This window comes from Apteryx mantelli, chromosome 8 (assembly GCF_036417845.1).
Source record: "Apteryx mantelli isolate bAptMan1 chromosome 8, bAptMan1.hap1, whole genome shotgun sequence".
NCBI lineage: Eukaryota > Metazoa > Chordata > Aves > Apterygiformes > Apterygidae > Apteryx > Apteryx mantelli.
In genome coordinates, this window is record NC_089985.1 from 13,285,292 (window position 1) to 13,308,724 (window position 23,433).

Here is a 23,433-nt window from a genome sequence, read left to right on the forward strand (position 1 = left end):
GCACTGCTATTGCGGTGGCTTGGTCTCTCAGGGAATCCCAAACTCCTTTGTGTGCTACTTGCCTAGGTTCTTCTTGATTTGTTTCAGTGTAGAAACATATGGTTGTGCAGACTGAGGCAATGTACTTCTTCAGGTCCTCGCCTGGTTTTGGTGTAAAGAATAAGTCAACAAGAAATTCCAGCGATGTCAAAAAAAACAATAGGAAAATAGTTATGTTAATGTCTGTTCCAGCCTCCTGCATCATTCAGTTGTAGTTTTGGTCAGCACTATGCATGCCATTAAGCCCTTCTTTCAGGTCTGACAGCAGAGGGCTGAACAAGCTTGGTGAGTACTGTCCCTTTAGCAGCTGTGCTCCCCAGCAAGGATAATGGAAGAACTCCAATGGGAATTTGGGAGCATAGCTTTAGCACTGCATAAGGTGGGGGGTTGTCCCTAGGAGAGCATCATGTGCAGTGAACGGCTGTGAGCTGTTGCTGGTCCTTAAGGATATGAACAGGATGTTAACTTTTACTTTTTTGTCCTAATCTCTGCTCTGTAATCAGTGGAAAACTCTAGAAGAATGGACTGCCTGGTACAAGTGCTAGATCATTAAATCTCTTACTTTTCCTAGGCTTTTTGCTAGTCACTCGCACTCAGAAGTACAGCCCTCATCACTTCCATGCCATCCTTGTGAGTTAGAGCTGAGCCAGACTCTGTGTACCGGTCTTAGAAATGTAATACGTGGGTATGTCGTTTTGAGCTGCTTTAGTCATTCATGGTAGGCTTCTGCTGCTGAAGCTCATTCTTTCCCTTGATAGCAGCTCTTCATATAGCCTCAAGATATCTAGTCGACAGGGTGGCTGACTTACCACAGTTAAAGCTGTTTTCCATGTTGTACTATTATTAATATCCTTCCTAAATTGCATTGTATTCTGGAAGGTGAGAAAGACAGCTAGAGCAACCTGTAAACTTAACTCTCACCCTTCAGGAGCTCAGCTGGATGTAGGCCTGAGGAGGACTGGAAAACAGCCCCTTTTTTCTTAAGTAGCCATTGCTTGTTTGAGCAGTAAATATGAACATCTATCTGCACAGAGATTACTATACGACAGAAAATGCAGTAGGAAGAGTGTGTTTTTCCTCTTGTCTGTGAATACTTGTCTGTGAATCTGTAATATAAAGTCTGTTCTTGTTTTTTTCCTCGTACTGATTCTGTCCATGCAGATGTTACCAGTTGGAGAGAAGGTGGTAATAAGAACAACTCACCTGGTTCTCCAACTGATCAAGAAGCTAAAACTCCTGGGCAAGACGATAGCGCTGCAGCACCAGGAGAACAAAATGATGCCCAGAAGGCAGCAGAAAAGAGGGATGTGCGACTACCACAGGTCCCTCAGCCCAAGCTGAATGGTCAGCAGCAACCACCTGTCTCATCTCAGTACAGGGCAATGATGCCACCTTATGTAAGTAATGGTTATATGAAAAGGTTTTAAGCAGGAAAAAGTGATTTTTGTCTTGTTTGACTTCCTTATCCCTGGAACACTTATCAGCATTGCTTTTGTCACTGGGTAAACAAAGAAACATTTGAATGCTGGACTGTGAAGTTCTGAATTTGTATAGTTTCCATTCCTCCATTTTAAGTCATACGATGAAAGTCTACATATATCTTCTCGAGTGTGCTATTACTATATTAAACTAGCCTTCTACTGAAGAGAAAATACTGATTATATACTGCTAATCCTTTCTTCTGAAAGGCCTGCCACAAAGTTTCAGCTTGTCAGGAGGTGGTGAAGGCTTGTAGTCACTTCACCTTGGTGGCTTGATTTCGCATACTTGTCATTAGAGCAAACTGTCCCAGGTGAAGAATCCTTCTTTACTTCCATTATGATTCCTTTGATGTTATCAGTATGTTTAATACAACAATATCTTTTAACAAATGGCTCCTGTTATAAACCTTTCCTAGATGTTTAATCAATATCCAAGAATGGCATATCCTCCTTCCATGCAAGGTCCAACAAGATTTCCTAATTCTGAGCCTAGCAGGTAAGAAACCTTACAAGTGCTACTGTTGTATGGGTCTGAACTGTGTGTAACTCAAAAAAAAAAAGGGGGGGGGGTACTGAATAGCTAGCTTATAGTTGTAAACGGCTTCATAACTGTCACTGGTTAGATTTTTCACAAATTTGGTTTGCATAGAGTAGTGCCATGGGGTCACTTGTGTTGCAGAACATTTTGAAAACCACATCTAGTCAGCTGCAAAACTTGAGGGAATTCTCCACTTCATAGGACTTTTGATTTGGAAGAGCAGGAGACAGTTGGGGACACCTTATCTTTGTAATTTCGGGAAGCATGTTGTCTGTAAAAGGACAGTTGTTCCATTGTCATAGTATAGACAGTATTTGCTCCCTGGTTCTCAACTGTACTGCTTGCCAATTAAAGTAGAACTTGGCTATGTGTTAAAACTAGCTTTCCTCCTTCCTATATGTCTTTCTGTAGTTGAAAGTGGCTGGGCACATGCATGAGAGAATGGGGGATCCTGTGAGCAGTGGGGTACAAACTTTGACAGACCATCTGGGGTTGTGGGACAGGGAAGAGGCAAGAAAAGCTGAGAGGTGACTGGGAGAACTTGAGCAGGGAGAAGGTACAGAACCTTAGACATTGGGGAAAGCATGGAAAGTATAAAGAAGTATCTCTGAGGTGGATAAGCTGGTGGTATGAAGGATGTCAGGTTTGTGCATGCTCTGCACAAGCTACAAGGTGTGTGTTTTTCTACTGTCAAATAACACAGAACATTGGGCTTCTTGTGAAGTGTGCAGACAAGGCCATAGCATCTAATCTTTCTCTTCCATTTTGAAACTATCTCCAGAAAAATTCCAGACAAGTAAGAAACCAATATGGTAGCGTAGCAGTAATTATTTGAAATGCAGTAATTGTTTGAAATACAGTAGTCTCACCTGTCTCAAATACATATTCCATATTTGAGAGAACAGCACTGTCTACTTGAAATAATTGCTTGTCATACAAGTTGACCTTTTATCTATTCATGTTGCTGGACAAATAGTGACAGTGGCCTTTGCTTTTGTTTCTCTTCTAGAGGGCCAAGGGGAAGAGGACCACCTTCATGGTGTTCAGAACCTATTGAGCGCCCATCCATTCTTAGTGCTAGTGAACTTAAAGAACTAGATAAATTTGATAATCTAGATGCTGAGGCCGATGAAGGCTGGGCAGGTAAGAACATCAGATTAACATTTTTTATTTGTACATTAAATCTTTCTGAAAGATTAACTGAATGTTTGCTTATGCAACAGGTGCTCAGAGTGAAGTGGATTACACTGAACAGCTGAACTTCAGTGATGATGATGAGCAAGGAAGTAGTCAAAAAGAGAAGGAAAGCGGGTGAGTTGGTGTTGCCAATTTTATGTGAATGACATGTAACTAGCTTAACTTTGGGGGAAGTTGAATTAAATGAGCCAAAGCTTACTCATTATTAAATTATTGGAATAAAATTGCATAACTGTCTGTATGCTCGAGTCAGGCATGCAGTAGAAATGGTCCTGATGGTGAGAAACTTCTGCTCTTGCTAAGAAAGGTTGAGGATAGAAGGTAAATCACCAAATACCTCTGTGGAGTACACCTTCCATTTTTCTTATTTCTTTGCACACAGTGATGAACAAACACCATCAAAAGACTCTCAAAGCCCTGATGGCCAGAAGGAAGCAGAAGAGCAGACAAATACTAAGTCTGCCACCCAGGTTTCCACAGCAGCAACCAAAGCATCCTATGGCAAAAGCTCTCAGCTTGATCAGGTTTGTGTGTTCTTCTCTTCAACTCCTCTGGCAAAAACCTTGTCAGAAGAGGCCTGACTCGGGTGTCTTTCCAAACTGTCAGATCTACTAAGGTTATGAACATGAGTGAAAGTATTAGTAGCTACTGCTTATCTGAACTATGGTAACTGATCAGGTGCTGGTTAGCTTCTTCTAGTCACAAAATAAAAATAGCATGTCTTTTATCTAGTGCTTTCTAATCCACAGTTGTGAGGGGATGAGAACTCTTATGTCAGTTGCTGTGGCTCAACTGACAAACTTAACTTGATACTTTTGTGTGTCCGTACCCTGTAACAGTGAATGAAGCCATGCTGGTGTCTGTCATGTTTTAAAGTGACACTGGGTAAACATGCCCTGTTGGCCTACACATCTTTCCTGTTTTTATATCATGACTCACTTTCTTTAGCCAACTTGCTTCTAACTTCTCAGGCAGAAATGTTTTACAGAGACCATGCAGAGTTCATCAGTTCAGCCATTGTGCTTTTTGGATTATCCTGCAGTAGAGGAATATTGGCAACTGCCTAAGCTTATGGCTGCCTGAGCCCTCTTGGTTCTCCTTTTCCCCCCAGGAAAAGCTATTGTTGGCTTTGTCTGAAAATTTCATGAAAACAGTTTTCTATTGATATTAGTATTAGTGGAGGTGGGGGATCCTGAATTTGTTTTACTTGCCCTTTCTCTCTATACAAAGACCATATAGCCTTTCAGGATTTGACACTACATTGAATCTGAGAAAAACAGTGCAGTAGCATAAACTCTGATATTTGGATGTGTGACATTTCTAAATTGTTTAGCTCTCGGTACAGGAAATAGAGATGTTCTTGCCCTCTTTTGTATACACATTTATATGAGATGGAGGATAGTTTGCTAGATGTGGTATCTTAATGCAGTAGAAAACAGTAAATCTGAAATTTGCCAGCCTGACTGTCACTACAAGCTTGCTTACCCTCATACTGTATTCAATCTAATAGGATCGGGGTCCAACACAGACTTCTATACATGAAAGAGGTGGTCCTGCTCTTCATCCAAAATCTATTCTACCACCGGTAAGAAAAATTGGAGCTGACTTTATTTCCTTGCGTTAAGAGCTTTAATGCTGTCGTGGAGGGAATTAGACTAGGAGAAGTAAACATGCCTCATGTAAAGATAAGCCCTTTCTGTAACGAGTAAAATGATAGTACCTGGGGCCAGTAAGAGTCAGACCCCAACACAGCCACGCTGCTTACTGCATAAAGCAGCCCCATCTTGTAAGCTGCATATGAAATGCATGGGACCCTCAGGAGCTTTAGGTTATCCAGCCCCGTTTAGGGACTAGAAAGAAAGGACAGGGGTGCGGGGTGGGCACTGAAGGGGGATACTGGCTGAACGTGGCCCAATTGAAGATGTGAGAAGAGGCAAAGTGGATTGGCAGAGAACGATGTCTCTAGTGAAATCTGTAGGTGGAAGCCTGTTACCAATTTTCAACAGTCCTTATTAAAATCTCTGTGGTATCCTAGGCTACCTTGAATTTCTCTGGCTCCTTGGTGGGGACTCCTGTCTGAGCTCTCCCCTGAGTCTCTGATTAGGTGGACTGTAACCAAACCTAAAAGATGTTTGATGTCATCTTTGCACAGTCACTTTGCCTTAGCAGTGATGGGGTAGGAGGCGTGGCACAAGCCCAGCTGAATCTTTACCTCTCCTTCCTGAGCTCAGGTTTCATGGGTCAGAACTGGAGCGGGAAGGTGGGGGCTTGCTTTGTCTTCCAAACCTTTCTATGTAAAGATGCCATCCAAGTATAAGTTTTGGCAAATAGTTAAAATGCAGTATTTCAGCTGACTGGTATAATACATACTCTACTAGACTTGCTGGTTTTAATATTGCAGCACCCTCCTCCTGATCGCCAGGCAGGACCTGGAAGACAGGGTCCCTTTCCCCCTAAACCAGTACCAGATGAAGATGAAATTTGGAAACAGAGGAGAAGACAGCAGTCGGAGATATCAGCCGCAGTTGAGCGAGCCCGTAAGCGAAGAGAAGAGGAAGAAAGAAGAATGGAAGAACAAAGAAAAGCAGCTTGTGCAGAGAAGCTAAAACGGTTAAATGAGAAATTTGGCTGCGTGACAAAACCCTCCCGGGATGACCCTCTAAAAGAGAGGGAGAGGGAAAGGGAACGAGAAAGGGAGAGGGAGAGGGAAAGGGAGAGGGAGAGAGAAAAAGAGAGGGAGAGGGAGAGAGAAAAAGAGAGGGAGAGGGAGAGAGAAAAAGAGAGGGAGAGGGAGAGAGAAAAAGAGAGGGAGAGGGAGAGAGAAAAAGAGAGGGAGAGGGAGAAGGAAAGAGAGAGAGAAGAAAAAGAAAAAATGGAGAAAGCAAAAGAACAAGAAAGGGAGAGAGAGAAAGAAAAGGAGTTGGAAAAGGAGGAGAAGGAGAAAGAGAAAGAAGAAGAGAAACCAGCACCCGAGGTTCCTGAGCCTGAAGAACCTGTGGCAGCACCTGTAGTAGAAAAACAAGAAGGTGAAAGCAGGAATAACAAGGAAGAAAAAGGTATGCTTGCACAAGTAGAAGTTGTCTGTCTTAAAGCTGAGCCACAGAGCACAGTTCTAATTTAGAAGTCTAATATGCACACCTACTTAGCCTAGTGCATCTAGACTGTTTGTTTTCCTAGCACATTTAACGCCACAAACTGTCTTTTGTTTTGAGGTCTAGACTTATTTGGCCAATTCCTCAAAGCCTTAAAGGAAAAATTGTGGATTCTATGGTCTAGGCTGGATTTTGAAGAATACAGAAAAGATAGCAGGCTTTCCTTTCTTGCTAAAGGATGGCTGGCAATTGTGTTGCAAAAAAGCAACATATATTATTGCTGCTATTCTACTTTTTAACTCAGCCTAGAGAAGCAGGCACAAAGAACAAACATTTAAACTTGATACATTTTTGTAGTGGAGCTTGAGTGCTGAAGGAGAGCACTGTTAAACTATGCTTAATAAGGTTGTATTATGGATGAAAACAATTGTAAAACTGAATTTTGGTTCATTTAAAAAAAAAAGTCAGTTCAGAATTAATATGATAATATTCATATTCACAGCACTTCTTAGTTCAAATAATCATTACTCTGTCAGTGCCTGTGATTAATTACCCAGTTTATTTGAGGTTTAAAAGGAATACTGAGGGATGTATTAACACCAGTTGTTCTGTTATCAGGAGCTAATTCATACTTAGGCTTTTTTGACTTTATTGGTTTTGGAAACGAAAACTGAGATTGGAAAAGGCAGACTGTTTTCATTTTGGAAAAATACTCCTTTAGTTTGACTAAATCTGACATTCAGGTTAAGCTAAAATTGTTGTAATTTTAAGATTCATTCTGAAAGAGCTTGCTTCCAAAATCTAACTTCTTTTTTTCAGAAGATCAAGCAGTCTTTACCCGACAAGATAGTGGTCGGAATGAGAAAGAGAATTCTCAGGTGACTCATGAAAGTGAGCCAGATTCAGGGTCTCAGCCTCGTCCTGCTGTTTCCTCAGGCTATTCTAAACAGTTCCAGAAATCATTGCCACCAAGATTTCAGAGGCAGCAGGTAACTAACTAGTTCATTAAAAGAAGAAATAATATGTTTACATTAACATAATGTTTTCTCTCTCATTCTGGAAGAATGTGACAATATGAGTTTAGAAAAGGTTGAGTTGTTGGTTTCCAACTTCCATAACGTCTATGGTATTGGCAGGAATTGTTCTGCTAGAAACACTTCTCGCCGTTTGGAAAGTCTGTAATTGAGCAGAAGGCAAAAGAGACAACTGACTTGTTCTTGCATCAGTTACTGGAAGTAGAGCATTGACTTGTGGGTACTTGTGGAATCTGAAAGTTGACGGTTTCTCCTGCTGGATTTCCTTAAAGGGCTCCTGACATACAGATGTAATTTGCACTCGCATCCTAAGCTCTGAAGAGCACTTCGCTATGTTAATGGCTTGCACAAAGTATAGGTTGTTCTGTATCTCTTCTGAACACCAGCAAAACTGTAGCTATTCTAAATTGTCCAGTTTGATTTCCCACTGTGCCAGTTCATCCTGATACATGCTTGTCCTTAATTTTCAGGCTGCTTAGTGTTATGGGGATAACTTCCCTTCTAGTTTCCAAGGGTTATTTTAATTCTGCCCAAGTCTTCATTGTAACAAAAAATCTCATAATACTCTTTCTGTTTTGCAGGAGCAAATGAAACAGCAGCAGTGGCAGCAACAGCAACAGGGTGTACTTCCACAGTCTGCTCCATCACAGCCTTCTAGTGGCCCTGTCCCTCCTCCCCAGCATAGACCTCTCTACCAACCCATGCAACCACATCCTCAGCATTTAGCTTCCATGGGCTTTGATCCACGGTGGCTTATGATGCAGTCTTATATGGACCCACGAATGATGTCAGGAAGGCCTGCAATGGATATGCCTCCTATTCATCCAGGTAAAACCTAGCAGCATTTTTGATTGTTGAATTTTCTTGATTTTGGAATAAAAGTCTGTCTTTTACCACAGTGTGTATAGTAACTGCAAATTTTGGCAGGGGGGAGGTAAGCCTATGTAATTTCATTATTTGCAATCAAGTAGATTTTAATAACTCTGGGAAAATGATAGTTATGTAGCAGTGTCTATCTCTGACTATGAAGTAAAATCACAGCTTTGTCCTGTATTGCAGGTGTGGTAGTGACAGTTAAAGTTGTATTCAAAATGTCAATTAAAAACTTACTTTGTTACAGATTTTAAAGTTGACTTGAGTTAGATTAAACTGAGTAAAATGGTAGATTTACTGCTCACTTTTCATTATATGTTAACACCTTTGTTTATATTACATTCCTTATAAAAATGAAAATATACCTGAAATCATGATTTTTCTATTATCTGTTAGCACCTTAAGAGTCTTGCTAATTTGTGGTTTTGGGATTCTTTCCTTGGCACTAAAAAGTGCTTTTTAATTTGTGGAATAGCTGTCTGACTTGCAATTAGGAAAGCCATTGTGCAAAAATAATACCAGTCTGGCATGTAATGTAAAGGAGATATTTAACCAGCTAATGAGCCAGGGTAGGGGTGGGGAGTGCAAAGGAATGGGTATTGTGAGTGAGTCTGCAAGGAATGAATGGAAGAAATGGCAAGCCAAGCAAAGGTAGTGAAAACAGTGACATCTTTAAAAGACAGCAAAAGGTACCTGGAGTCCTTAATCGAGTAGTAAAAGCCACTTTTCCTTCACATCAGAAACTTTCTCAACAATTTTATAGGCCTGCAGAACCTTTTTTTTCTGTTACGGTAGAAGCAGCCAGCTTTTTCTTTTGTTGGTAGATAGGGTGCTAGTGGTGAAGATGATCTGATCTTTCTGAGGTCAGCTGGCAGTGAATAGATATTTGGTTCAAACAGTGTGAGTTTCAGAAAAAAGGAAAAGGGAGGAGAGTGAGTAGTATATTTTGGTATCTCTGATAGGCTTAGTCTTTTCTGGTGCAGGTCTCTTTGGTAATGTTAAAATGGTTTCAATTGTTGAACTTAAATCTGTCACAGGAATTATGCCTCCCAAACCACTGATGAGAAGAGACCAGATAGAGGGATCAGCAACTAGTTCGGATTCATTTGAACATATAGCTCGCTCGGCAAGAGAGCACACAGTTCCTTTGTCAGAGCCCCGCATGATGTGGGGGTCTGACCCATACCCCCACGCAGAACCTCAACAAGCTAGTTCTCCTCCCAAAGTGTTAGATGAGCCTGAAGATTTGAGGTAAGCCTCAGTTATGTACTCCTGCATGTCACTTCTCTGAGCCATGCATACTTACACACTTAACTGTGTAATTCACGTTATAAAACACAGTTTAAATTTTGTTAACAAGCTTTGAAAGGAGTTGTGGCTGGAGAGATATGATGTACTTGGCACTGTTGTTTTCAAGCATAACTGAAATTCTGCAAATGAATACTGATTGTATATAAAACAAAAGACATGCCTGCTCCATAGGAGGGATTAAAGGTCAATTGGCCCCTTGTTTAGGATTCTTAACGTAATTTGATGGATGATGATCACCTTAATAGTTTGAGTCCTTTTTAGTGTTGTAGAACCCTCCTACAGTGTTGTCCTGTCCCCCATCTTCTCTCTCTCTTTCCCATAGTAGAGAGCTTCTCTACAATATATATTAGTATCAAAAGTGGTGTGTTAAATACAAATGGTATAAACCAAGGTGTTCACTTTGGGCGTTTGTTGCGTGATAAAAGGTCGGGAAGGCTACCTGTACATCTTAAAAGTACCTCAAAATTCTTTTCACTGTACTAAACTCTAGGTAATACTTGTGATATTAGCTTGCTAACTTGGGAGCTCCATTTGAAGTGGCTTTTAAAATAATAGGTTCCTAAAGCTAATTGTGCATATGACATTGAATTCATAAGCAGGGTAAAATAAAATGGATCTCTATGAATAGCAGCCACTGTGAATTTGATACCTGTTATTTCCTAGAGCAGACAGAAATCCTTCATATCAAAGGGAATAAAAGATTAATTTTAAGAATATTTATGAATAAAAGCTTTCCTCCTCCCTTCTCCAACATTCTTTATTGCTTCTTAGGACTGAGGCACACTTGGAGCAAGAACGAGTTGCTGTCCCTGCTGCTTATCCTGTAGAACACAACCAGTTGGACTCTCATCCAAAGACAGACTTTTTCAGAGAATCAGGAGAGGTGGAGGTACAAAAGTTCCCAAGCAGGCCTTCGGAAGATGTACAGCCTCTCCAAACTGACACACCTAGCCCTGCAGTTAATTTTGAAGGAGTTGATGAGAACGTTGCACGCAGCTCTCAGGAAGAATTGGTGCCTGTGGGGGAAAGTCACTCTTCTCTAAAGAGAAGCATTTCCCATGGTTCAAGTCACTCTCTAAAATCAGAAGACCAGAGGAATGAGACAGCAACGACTATCCCTAAATTAAATAACAGGCCTGTTGAGACAAAGGAGACAGTGGAGAGACTTGAGATTAAGCCAAAAAAAGAAACTTTGATCAGTAATAGAACATCAGAAGGACCAAAATCTGAAAAAACATTCAAACCTAAGTCTGAAACAAGATGGGGTCCTAGGCCTGGTTACGGCAGAAGAGAAGAAGGCAGTGATAGACCAGTAAGAAGATCTGGTCCTATTAAAAAACCTGTGCTTAGAGATATGAAAGAAGAGCGCGAACAACGAGAAGAACGTGAGCAGAGGAAGGAGAAAGAAGGAGAAAAAGCAGCTAGCGAAAAACCTGGCAAGTCTGAAAAAAGCGACAAAAAGGAAGCACCTCAAGTGCCACTGCCTCAGGCTGAGCCAGAAGTATCTGCCTCCAGCAGTGCTCCTCCAGCTAAGAAGATAACCCAGGATGCTGCTTCAATACCAGCAAGCCCAGAGAGCAGTCAGACTGAGATGGCAGCTAAAGCTCCAGTCCAGCCGCCCACACCTCCAGTGCAGCAGCAGCTCCCAGCTCCGCAGCCCACTGCTCCACAGCCGCCTCCTGCAGTGCTGCAGCAGCCACCTGCTCAGCCTGCAGCCCAGCAGCAGCCCCATGTTCAGCAGCCAGCTACCACAGCGAAGGAAGAGAAGCAGATAGAGAAGGTAGCTAGCAAGGAGGTTATAGAGAAACCACGCTTAGAAACCAGACCAGTAAAAAGAGAGCCTGGCTTACCCCCCAGAACATACTGGAAAGAAGCTAGGGATAGAGACTGGTTCCCAGATCAGGGGTATAGAGGTAGAGGTCGCGGGGAATATTACTCTAGAGGTCGTAGCTACAGAGGTTCTTATGGAGGACGTGGCCGGGGCAGTAGAGGCCATAATAGAGAGTACCCACACTACAGAGATACTAAACCTAGATCAGACCATGTGCCTTCAGGGCCTGTTAGGCAAAGGGAAGAGAGTGAAACTCGTAGCGAGAGTTCTGATTTTGAAGTAATCCCAAAAAGGCGACGACAGCATGGTTCAGAAACAGATTCTGACAGTGAAGTTCATGAAAGTGCAAGTGACACTCTGCTGTCGGACAAAGACAGCCTAAGCAAAGGCAAGCACCCAAAGAGAGAGGAGAGGGCTGATGGCAAGAAGCCTCCAAAGCCCCTGACATTCAAACCTGAAAACAATATCAGAATAGACAATAGATCCCTAGAAAAAACATATATAAGAGAAGATGAGAATAAACCCAAACCAGGATTTCTTCCTAAAGGAGAGCCTTCTAGACGAGGCAGAGGGGGAATGTTTAGACGTGGTGGTAGGGATCCTGGTGGGCGTCCTCCACGTCCATCTACAATAAGGAGACCAGCCTACAGAGACAATCAGTGGAACCCTCCTAGGCAAACAGAGATCATTAAACCAGAAGATGGGGAACCTCCAAGAAGAAATGAACATTACGGTCCTATACCGGTTGATAAAAGACCTCAAAAATTTGAGAGGAAGTTTGATCCAGCTAGAGAAAGGCCACGAAGACAAAGGCCTGCTCGGCCTCCAAGGCAGGATAAGCCACCACGCTTCAGGCGCCTAAAAGAAAGAGAGGCCGCGTCAAAGATAAATGAGGCAGTAACTAGCTCATCAACAAGTGCTACAGTTAGTAATGCAGTTAATGAGCAGTCCAACACTGCACTGGATGTTTCAGGGAGTAAGACACCAGACTTATCCAACCAGAATTCTTCAGACCAGGCAAATGAAGAATGGGAAACAGCCTCAGAAAGCAGCGACTTCAATGAGAGGCGTGAGAGAGATGAGAAGAAAACAGCAGATGTAGCAGCACAGGTGGCTGTAAAAGCAGGAGAAAACACTGGAGCCCCAAAAAGGGAAATAGCCAAGAGAAGTTTCTCTAGTCAGCGGCCTGGAATAGACCGTCAAAACAGACGTGGCAACAATGGGCCAGCTAAACCAGGGAGGAACTTCTCAGGGCCTAGGAGTGAAAGGCGGAGTGGTCCTCCACCCAGAAGTGGAAAAAGAGGGTGAGTGCCAGCTTCTCTTGGGAAGCACATATGGCCGTGGACTTACGCTGTAGTCCTCCTGTGGTTCAGAATCATTACTAGTCATTTTAGATTTGCAATAATTGGTAGAAAGAGTAAGACATAGTCAGAAATACATGCACCTGTGGCTATGTACTTCATATTTTTTCTGTCTCTATATGGAAATGCTTGGAAAATAGAGGTAAGAACAGAGCTTTCTTATGTGTATGCACTCTGTTAAAAGAGCCTAATAAAAAGAATTGCAGTGCTATTTCTCAGAATCGAACATGTTTCTCAAGATTTGGATGCAAGCTGAAATGTAAATGTGAGCAGACTGTAAGCAGTTTTGCAGTCTAATACGTAGATTGCTGCATTGCATTTGGCTTGTTGTATCCTTAAATCAGTCATCTAAGATACTGAAGCATGTTGAGAAGTGCTCACCACTGAGAATAAAGCTTTTGTTTTTCTATATGCTGAATTTGATTTAAACTTGATAATCATCTGACATTACTGTTTGCCCACTGTTTTGTAGCCACAGTGTATAGTTTTATAGTTGGGAGGTACCCTGTACTTCAGAGTCTTGTGCTGTAGGTTGCTGTATTCCAAGGTAGGGTTTTGCCCAGACTTAAACTTGTGATCAGTGCTCTAAACTCTGAATTAAAAATATGAAGACTTTCTTTGCATATTCACTTAAATGTGACCTGGAAGCGCTGTTAAGCAAAAGTTGGATTTTCCAGTTTCCACAGCAAAGTCAGAATTCTGCAAATCTCTGACTTTGTCAATGGCTTCAGATAGCTTTTTGCAAGTGAGCTTATGAAGCAACTGTATTGTACCATGCATATATTTGCTCACGTTGCATATTGAAAACTTCTGTTTTTGTGGGGGGGTTGTTTGTTTGTCTCGCGCTGAAGGGTTTACTGGAGTTCTGACCTGCATATTTGTTGGGTTTTGGTCTCTGTGTAGACTGACTTGGAGTTGACATTAAAATTATACACCTTTTTTGTGTTTCTTTTTGGCGGCAGGACATTGGATGTGTCCCCAAAATAGCTTTGCTGTTAAACTTTTGCTCATTGAGGACCTGAAAGTAAAATTCTGGATGTCTTCGAAGCTGCACAATAGACAGTAGCCCTATATTGTGAAGTGCTTTAGGCTGTTAGCCTGCCTGACTTTGTATGATCTGTCACTGGTTATCAATTTTCTGTTTAATTTTTTTTTTCTAATACAGACCATTTGAAGACCAGACAGCAAGTATGCCTGGTATTGATCCCACCAACAGCAATTCCTTGCATCAGGAAGAAGGTGTTACTGCTGCAGGACAAAAAAGCACCAAGGATGCCAGTGGCAAAAAGAGAGAGGAGCCCAAGGCTGGTCCAAAGAAGCCTAAGGAAAAAGTGGATGCCTTGTCTCAGTTTGATCTTAACAACTATGCAAGTATGTATTGATAACGTCTAATTATAACAAGAATTTGTAAATCCTACTAGCTTTGCTCCATACAGAGCTAGATGTTTGAAAACTTTTGAAGAAAGGTGATTTTCAAAAAATAAGCAACACACACAGAAAAATCCCATACTGTTATTGCTACCTTGGTCATATCTAATTAACAACATGTATCCCTCTAAAAGATGACATATATCACTGTATTTTTATGTATAGATGGGAACAATTTTCTTCTACCGTCTGTTCTGAACTCTGACATTCAGACCATTTTCTTCCACCTGGTCTCTGATAATTTGCTTAACCTTCATAAGCAAAGACAGTGGATATCACTGATAAACTTCCAGCTGGTATTCAGGAAGAGTTTTCATTAAAGACACATTGTTTTGAAGCAGTTTTAGCTCTTATTTCTTGGAGAGTCTGGTACAGAAACCTTCAAATTGCCAGTCCTTTAAAAAATAAAGTCCCTCTCTTGATGCTCACCAGCAATGATCGTAGCCCACAGAAGCCTAGCCATAATCGGGGCCACCATCTGTAGTTGGCTGTTGGGAAATTGCTACTACTCTAAAGCAGTTTTTGACTTGGTGTATTTTATTCCATGCTGCATCTGAAGCTGTTAAAGCAGTAGAGAAGGACCATCTGTACCTTTCCTTTTTCTATAGGTGTTGTGATTATTGATGATCACCCTGAAGTGACAGTAGTTGAAGACTCCCAATCTAACTTGAATGATGATGGTTTTACTGAAGTGGTGTCTAAGAAGCAACAAAAACGCTTGCAAGATGAAGAGCGCAGAAAGAAGGAGGAACAAACAGTGCAGGTACAAGACACAGCATTTATAATGGCAAAAAGCTTCTTGCAATACTGGGGATGTTGCGAAGTTGCAGAGTCTGTGTTTTCACCTTTTAAATACATCTAGTTAGTTGTAGTATTTTAAGTTGTTCAGAATTAGTAAGTTAAATTAATTTTCCCTTAGACAATTTAGGATCTGTGCTCCTTGTTTGGTCATTATCAGGTAGGTGGGACTGGCAAACTTGAAATACAGTTTTTTATACTGTTAAAAAGACTTATGCTATTGCTTGTGTATCAGTTAATTCTAAGGGGAAAACAGATGAGAAATAACTTGTGGTTAAATACACCATGAAAAATACTCTCTTTAAAGAAGGCTTAACCAGTTTGGTTTCTGCTGTTGTACAGTGCAATTGGTCATCCATGCGGGCCATCAGCTTTAATAATAAAATTAACTTCTGCTTACAGGTTTGGACCAAAAAAGGATCAAGTGAAAAAGGACGAGGTCAGAATTCCAAGCTCCCACCCAGATTTGCCAAAAAGCAGCAGCAACAGGCAGCAGCTGCGGCTGCGCAGCAGGCACAAGCTCAAGCTCAGGCACAGGCACAGCCGCAGTGTGCGACCCAGACTCTGGGTCAGCCACAGGCTTCTGTTCAGCCTCAAACCCAGGCTGCGGGAGGGACAGCCAGCACTGAATACACAGTATCTGGCAAAGTTCTGCAGAACACCCAGGCTCACAATGGTCTAGGAACTGAATTATGGGAAAACAAGGTGCCTTCTACAGCAGTTCTAAATGACATCTCCAAAAAATGTAAGTGGCATCTTTTGGATTTCATGGGGGAGAGAGGGACTAGCAATGTTTTTAGTGAATGATGATTGCCGGCTCTCTTTACTGATGTCTCATTTGCCCCTGCAAATGTAGTCCTCTTGCTGCACAGGGAGTAGAGGGCAGCCTCCCCAAATGCAGGACCGTAACCTGTGCAGACTCCTGAAAGGAGATGTTTGTAATACAAGATATTACTCAGTGTTTTATGTTGTTATATTCTTTGTTCAAAATGAATAAGCAGCTATCGCTCCCTTCAAAGTCTGTGCTGTTTTGTCAGACTTGTTTGTTTCCAAACATGATGGGTCACCCCACTTTAAAACAGCTAAATAAGAAGCATATTGTTAAGTGCTGAATAGGTTAAGAATTTCTCAACTGCCCCCATTAAATAAGGCATCTCTCAGATTTAATTTTTTTCAGCCAATCCATAACTTTAGTTGAACATATTAACCAATTCAGCTCTGTTTTCTTAATTGCCAGTGGGACCCATTAGTCCACCTCAGCCACCTTCAGTCAGTGCTTGGAACAAGCCTTTGACATCTTTTGGTTCAGCTACATCTCCAGAGGTAAGAACAAAGAGAAGAAGAGTAGCTGTATGTGAAGCTTACTCAAAGTATACCTGACTGGGTTTGGGTACAGGTTGTCTAGATATTTATTCTGTGCACATGCTTCAACTAGAGTGTGTAGAATTCCATGGAGCTGGGAGATGGTACAGAAAGCGCACCGGACAGAGACATCTACTGGAACAGTACTAGTAATTAAGGTTGTTTCTTAATTCAGTGCAGTGATTGGATCATTAACTTAGCTAATGCTTTTATGACTCTAAAATCGGGAAAGCTGTCTTCTTTGTTAGTAAGATCTTTCACAGATTCTACTGATAGCTGCTATTCAATATATTTTAAATTAAAATATTGTTTAGTTTGCATGTGAACACACCAGTCACTAATGTACACAGAAAACAGGATGTCTCCAGGGAACTAAAAGTTTTTTTGTCTGTGATTAAAGCGGAGATGGTAAAAGCAAACAGATGCTGTCTAACCTATTTTATCTCCTGTTGTTTCTCTTGAATTGAACATTAATTTTGAAGCTTCAGGAGAATACTGTCAATCTGAATCTGGGCACCTGGATATTGTGCTTGTCCTTTTCCCTTTCTCTACCAGTTCTTGTTCTTGATCTTATTTATGTATTTTTTCACTACTTTTTTTTTTTGAGCTTGTATAAACAGTAGGAGGTTGAGGGGCTTGGGGATGTACATTCAGATATTGTTTACTCCTCTTGCAAATCTGTTGTGGTCACAAACATTGCTTTTACTGACAGGAGCTAGAAGTACACTTGTGTTTTTAAGCTGAGCATATTTGATGCACTGTTCTGAACCAGGGGCAAAATACTGATTTAGAAGTCTTTTTGAAATGTAAATGTTTACCTTTTAACTAGGGAACAAAGCCTGGACAGGAAGGTGGAGTTGAGCTTGGTATAGAAACTATTCAGTTTGGAGCCCCAGCTTCCAGTGGCAGTGACAATGAAGTTGGCCCTGTGCTTTCTGAGAAGTCTGCTGACAAACTACCGGAACCAAAAGAGCAGAGACAGAAACAGCCTCGGGCTGGACCCATCAAAGCACAAAAGGTAACTTTTTCTTCAGTACAAACTTATAAACTAAATAGCAAAGAGGTTCAGGCAAAAAAGAGATTACGGATTATTTGTTTAATAATGAAATAGGATATTCGTTCAGTTAGGACTGAACCTATAAAAATCATGTTCTGCTTATACGCTTCCTAAAACGATCAACAAGTGATTCTTGGAGAGAAGATGGGGGGATTCATTTGAGGAAGTAGATGTAAGTAAATAGCATCCCAGCCCAGCAGAGTTTGTCCATTGATTCTGTGTTTGGAGCAAGGGGATGTGACTTGGGCAGGGAAGGGATGTGGATTGCCAAAGCTGTTCTGGGTTAGTATGGAAGTGGTTAGAGTGTGGGGTTTTTTGTGCTTACTCCATTCAGGCTTTCAGAACTGTCTTGAAGCAGGCACTCCCACTTCTGTCCTGGCTATATCTCCAGCTTTGACTCCTAGCATCTCAAAAAAAAAACAAAAAACAAAACATGGTGCCCTGCTTAGTTTTGTAGCTGGATTACCAAGCTGAGTAGTACATCAGGCTGCAGGAAAAGAAGTGTTTAGGGGAAAGGGAGAAATGTTAGAGTCACTGATTTGAAGTCTCAAATGCACAGGTGTCTACATAATTAATTTTTTTTGTAACTAATCTGGGAAGACTGAATAAGTAACCAAACTTAACCTCAATTTAAAAATGTGCATCACTTGCCATCTAGAGATTTAGCTGCTCCAGTTGATCATCTCCTCTTTGGCTTTCCATTGTGACCACTCAGAAGGAGAGATCTTTTCTCCTCCTGTCATTTAATTTACACCTGCAGTGGTCTTTCATATTAATGAAAGTTACATTCCTGTTACCTTCACTTCCAGTGCATATTCATCTGTGCATCACTAGCCCTCAGCACCAGCTTCTTACTCCCAGAAAGAGAAAATTATGGCAGATAAATTTGGCCTGGTGACTTACTGAGCCAGCTGTTTCAGTCTCTGTGGGTGTCTGAGACTTGGCAGTGGTGATGATGTAAATAAAGCTCTTTTGGCTTTTTAGAAGACCAGGTGTGTTTTTTTCCTTCTCCAGAAAAGTGGAAATCTGAAAGTGTAGTCACATGCAGAGTGAATTTAATTCTGCTACATGAGGTGCTCATTAGATATCCTGCAGTTGGTGGGTTTTATTGCAAAATATAAAACCCTTATAGCAGGGAAATACTTCATGGTTAATCCTGCTGCTGAAGCGTAGTAACCCAGCACATTCAAAAACCTTCTTGGACTTACTGGTAGCATGCCTAAAGGTGCATGCATCAAATCACTGAAAGGTACTGAACTCCAAAATAAGGTTGTCTACTTTACAGTGTCTGGAAAGCTGCTTTTTTCCTGCTTGTTTCTGATATTACAACTATCCAGGCTCCTGTAGATTTTGCTGAAAGACAAATGTACAACTGTATGGTAAATTCTAATGGGGGGGGAGGAATTTGGGGGCTGGAGTTCATTGGAAGTTTACCTTTGGGGGGGGCTTTTACAAATGAGAGGGCTGTAATCCTTTAGCTCTCTTAGTGACAACAAACACAGTTACTTTCCCCCACCTCCTTCATGGTGATATTGTTTGCTATGAAGCTTAAGTATGAATTTATGTTCAGGACTGGAAGTTGGTATTGTTGAACTGATTTGGGCAATGCAAGAGAACCATACACGAAACAGCAGTTTATCTTTTCAGGTGTGACTCTAAGGTGTCTGGAAGGACTTCTCTTTCTGTAAACTGGTGGGGGGAAAAATATTTGGGGTGAGGTGGGTTGTGGGGTGGTTTCTGATGATCCTGGTCATGGCATTGCAGAGCTTAGGTATCCACTTTTACAAGTGCTTTCTCCCTCCCCTCTGAAAGCATTCTGCAGTCTACATTGGCCTCCTGAGGGTAGCAAAAACTGTTAGGAAACTCCACCCTCCCCAAGCCCAGAGGTATTGTATGGGAAAGGGTCTTCATCTACTCCTGAGATAGCTGGTCTGTGTGTGTGCAGACAACACCAGCAGCTTCTGCAGAGCTTCTCTCTTTCCACTAATGAAGCTTAAGCAATAGGACTGTGAGGACTGCCTTTAATGAGTTTTTGTGCTGCTCTGTGGTTAAATGGGCTGAGTGGTCTCAGGTGGAAAGGATATGACTGCTTAGACAGCACAGCATTCAGGTTACTTGAGGCCTTTCACTCTGCTTTAGTTCAGCTGCACAAACAGAAGCTACTAAATTACAGCAGCTATTCCAGCCATTGTTTCTGCAAAATAAGGCAACACTTGCATACTTGGGTTTTTTTTCTGGATATACCTTTAGTGCTCAACCCCTAGGGAAAAATGCTGCCAACATCCATATGTCCAGATATCTTCAGATGAAGGCAGTCTTCTGTTTTCTAGGGCCATGTAAAATCCGGATTCTCTGAAAATTAAAGTAGCCTTTATGTACCTGAAGTCTTGTGGCTTGTTTACTTTTTTCATGCTTTCTTGTAAGGAGAGTCAAAATGGTTTTCTTCTGTAGATTTTAACTAATGTGATTTTAGTTGAACTCTGCCACTTCGCATATAGCACATACTGCTTGAAAACACAATGCTTTAGATTCCTAATGTTCAAAATGGGTGCATTTCACATTCTTGTTGCTAACTTAGTCTCAGATGATCTATATGTTGAAAAAGAAAATGCTTACCTACTAGGAAAACTTTACTAAATTTAAACAGTTATTCTAAGAATGTTAGAATAATTCTTATGGGATAGGACATGGGGGGGAAGACCTAACTGACAAGTTAACACTAACTTAGCTTCCAGACTTGAGTCCAGTAGAAAACAAAGAGTATAAACCTGGTCCTATTGGGAAAGAGCGTTCTTTAAAGAACAGGAAGGTGAAGGATGCCCAACAGGGAGAGCCGGAGGGACAGGAGAAGCCATCTCCCACCTCTGTCAGAAGTCCAGAACCTGTCACTACAAAGGAGACCAAAGCAGCAAGTGAACTTAGTACGGAAATAGGAACGATGATATCTGTGTCTGCTCCAGAGTTCGGAACAAACACAAAGGTAAGAAAAACATGGAAAAAATACTGACCACTGTATTTAAATATGATTACAATGATCTAATGGTCACTGAATTGACATTTGGTTGCCTGCTGGTGGTAGTCATCTGGACGGCAGAGCCCACTGAGTTGAAATGTATGGACACTGCTTGAATTCAGCAGTTTTCTGGAAGCGGTATGGAGACATGCAGTACATCATACTTCTGCGCAGAAGTCAGCTTGGAAGGTTTTAAACTATTCTGTTGTCTTTAGAATGTGAGAACTGTCCAGAGCTTTAACTTGCCTGTGAAGAGTGGTACTGGAGCCTGGTGTAGGCAGATTCTCTAAACTTGGGTCTTGAACATGTTTGCAATGTGCAAGAGAAACGCTTGACTTTCAGCAGGGATCTGCAGTCTTGTAACCTGCCCAAGGATAATTTGAGTGGCTGGATGACCTGAAGCTGCGAGTTAATGCTGCTCTGTGGGGAAGAAAAGACATCTCTAAACTAGTAATATGCTAAAGCATAAAGGCTCTTTTGGTCTCTCTAAGGGGTTAATATGTCAGCTTCTGATGGCTTGGGTATTGTCAGGATATTCCCTTGCAGAACTGCATCAGGATGTTCAGGACTCATCGTAGTTGCCTGTGTGGAACTCCCCTGGCTTCTCTGTAGGTATAACTGTGCTTAACAGGTAGACTGTGACTTGCTGTCAGGATTCATCATTCTCCAAATCCATTCTTAGCTGTGTTGCACTGATAGCACAGAAAGGCTGAAAAACATCTACTCCTTTGTCTGATGACCTGTGTGAGAACTGGCACATGGAATCTAAAACAGCCGTTGCTGCTGGTAGCTGTGCTTCTTGAGCAAGAACTCGGACACAGGCTTTGTTATCTCTCAACTGTGAAGAAACCACAGTTTGAGTAGCTACTAGTTACCTGCATTGGTGATGGCAAAAGGCTTCTTGTGCACTTGCAGAGCAGTTTTATGAGTTTGGACTCAAGTTTGTTGTGTGCTCTCTCAGTCTACTGTTTCCTAGTCTTAAGCAGAAATCTTCTGACCCCATTTAGGAAAACCATTGCTCTGTAAAACAGTAGTATTAATAGTTGAAGAATCTGAAATGCAGATGACTCACAGTTTGGTTTTCTCTCCCAGTTTAAAAAAAAAAACCAAAAAACCACAGTCTTAGCAGCATTTGCAAAGGTGTTCTGCAAGCAGAAGATGTTATCTCTTGAAATTTCATTCCAGGGCAAGAACTGTTAAGAAGGATGTTTGTGTCCCACCAGCTAGCTGCAATATTCATTATTTTGAGTCGAAAGGCAAATACATATGGAAACTCAGATTTTGCGTCCTTCTTCACAGTTTCAATCTACTAAGTAGGTGTGAATGGTCTATGTTGATATCGGAACAGGATTAAGTGCACTTATTCTATGTAAAGTGCAAGGTACAGACCCATAAACACTAACTTACTCAATTACTTGGTGAGGAGGCTGTTTGTGTATATGCTATGTGCTTTCTCGCCATTTTCCAAGCTCCTATGACAGGAGCCATTAACGGTGGCCTGTTTAAGGTATGGAGAAGGGGACTCCACTTCAACTTTTTCTAAGACGCCTACAGAATAGGAAATGTATCTTGGTTGACTGCTCCAGGCTAAGGCCCTAGTGAGTAGCTCTACTAAGTAAATCGGCATCGTTTCCTCTCTATAATCATAGTACAAAAATATGGGGTATCTTCAAAAGGGTTTTGGGTCTTTCTGCATCTTTCTGGTTTCTTAATTAAAAATGGGCTGTGAAGAGTCTTTGAAGTATTGCAGTATGGAAGCATCAAGTTACTTCATTCTGGAAGGGAGACCAGAGTGAAAGGAAGCTTTCCGGCTTGCGCTGGATATGAAAATTCCCAACAATCCTCTTATGTTAAGTGGGTGCTAATAGAAGCATTTAATATAGATCTAAAACTCCTATCTCAGCAGTTCCCATTTTGTTTTTGAATTCCTTTGTTACGAGTAGTTCCCCAGGCATCAGTACCTTTTCTAGAAAAGGAGTGGTTTATTTTTAATTCTGTGAAAGCTGAACAACAACCTGCAGGTTTTTCAGGAAAGAGAAACTTCATCTAGACTTTGCGGGGGAAAAAGGACAGTCTTGCTGCTGTAAAGTGGCCTTTAAAATAGCTTCAAATACTACTCTAGTCTTGGAGTTCCTATACTGATTTGTTTTGCAGACACTTTTTCTTGTCTTTGTAGTGTAGTGTTTTCTTTGCTAATTAATGAGAGAAGTGACATCATCTTTAATCTGTTGTTTGAATGTCAGGTAGTGTTAAAGTTTTGGCAAACCTAAATGATTTCTCTTTGGACACTTTAACATCCCTCTTGGAAACTACTGCTCAGCTTTCGGGAAGAGACTCTTCCTACTTCTGAATAAAAAGATTGAAACCATCATGGTTTAGTATATTTGGTGACTTAACTGTTTGTAACAGTCAAGCCTACTGTCTTCCTTCAGAAGCAGAAGCTTTGTAAGAATCCCCCATCCATCCCAAAACAAAACCTCTTTAATAAGAACACATGCATTTAATTATGCAAGACAGTTTTACCTTAAACTGTATAAATTAAAATGACTTTATGCTGATGAGGTGTTTAAATTGGGAATATAAAGATGGTCCTCTGAAGCAATTGCAGCTGTTTCTCTTGGGTTTTGTGGTGTTTTTGGAGTAAAAGCAATTTGTTGTGCAAGTCTCTGAATCAGGTATGACTTTTTTTTTTTTTTTTTGCCTTTTAATCCAATCTATCTCACCATTTCCAAATAGTCTTGAAGCTTTTAAATCACAGGTATGATCAATACCTGGCTGTGAACATTGCAATGAAATATATGCATATGTAGTTGATAGAAGCCGCATCTTTCAGAGATGATGTCCAAGAGACCACAAGTTGTAGTTGAGAGTTAATTTTCTGAGATGGTTCAGCATCTGACAAGCTCTCTGGTTTGGATGTTTTTTGTAAACCAGGAACAAATCAAGCACTCATTGAAAGAATCATTTATAGTCCCCTGTTCCCTTATAGCAGTGTCACCTCTACGGTCTTCCTTATCC

At 41.2% G+C, this 23,433-nt stretch overlaps 1 protein-coding gene across 14 annotated transcripts in view; it reads left to right on the plus strand.

The window, feature by feature from the left end:
• The window catches only part of PRRC2C (proline rich coiled-coil 2C), a 79,086-nt gene that overhangs the window by 28,762 nt on the left and 26,891 nt on the right, over positions 1 to 23,433 (plus strand). For 11 of the 14 annotated variants that reach the window (XM_067300687.1, XM_067300672.1, XM_067300682.1 and 8 more), the window contains 17 exons: positions 1,201 to 1,436; positions 1,937 to 2,016; positions 3,068 to 3,201; positions 3,282 to 3,369; positions 3,638 to 3,779; positions 4,766 to 4,840; positions 5,657 to 6,311; positions 7,167 to 7,336; positions 7,963 to 8,209; positions 9,292 to 9,505; positions 10,337 to 12,700; positions 13,923 to 14,128; positions 14,794 to 14,948; positions 15,386 to 15,728; positions 16,221 to 16,306; positions 17,175 to 17,363; positions 20,131 to 20,382. In XM_067300687.1, the coding sequence (XP_067156788.1) occupies positions 1,201 to 1,436; positions 1,937 to 2,016; positions 3,068 to 3,201; positions 3,282 to 3,369; positions 3,638 to 3,779; positions 4,766 to 4,840; positions 5,657 to 6,311; positions 7,167 to 7,336; positions 7,963 to 8,209; positions 9,292 to 9,505; positions 10,337 to 12,700; positions 13,923 to 14,128; positions 14,794 to 14,948; positions 15,386 to 15,728; positions 16,221 to 16,306; positions 17,175 to 17,363; positions 20,131 to 20,382 (5,636 nt within the window). The remainder of the gene's footprint in view (positions 1 to 1,200; positions 1,437 to 1,936; positions 2,017 to 3,067; positions 3,202 to 3,281; positions 3,370 to 3,637; positions 3,780 to 4,765; positions 4,841 to 5,656; positions 6,312 to 7,166; positions 7,337 to 7,962; positions 8,210 to 9,291; positions 9,506 to 10,336; positions 12,701 to 13,922; positions 14,129 to 14,793; positions 14,949 to 15,385; positions 15,729 to 16,220; positions 16,307 to 17,174; positions 17,364 to 20,130; positions 20,383 to 23,433) is intronic. The other 3 variants (XM_067300683.1, XM_067300684.1, XM_067300673.1) reach the window with 2 other exon arrangements.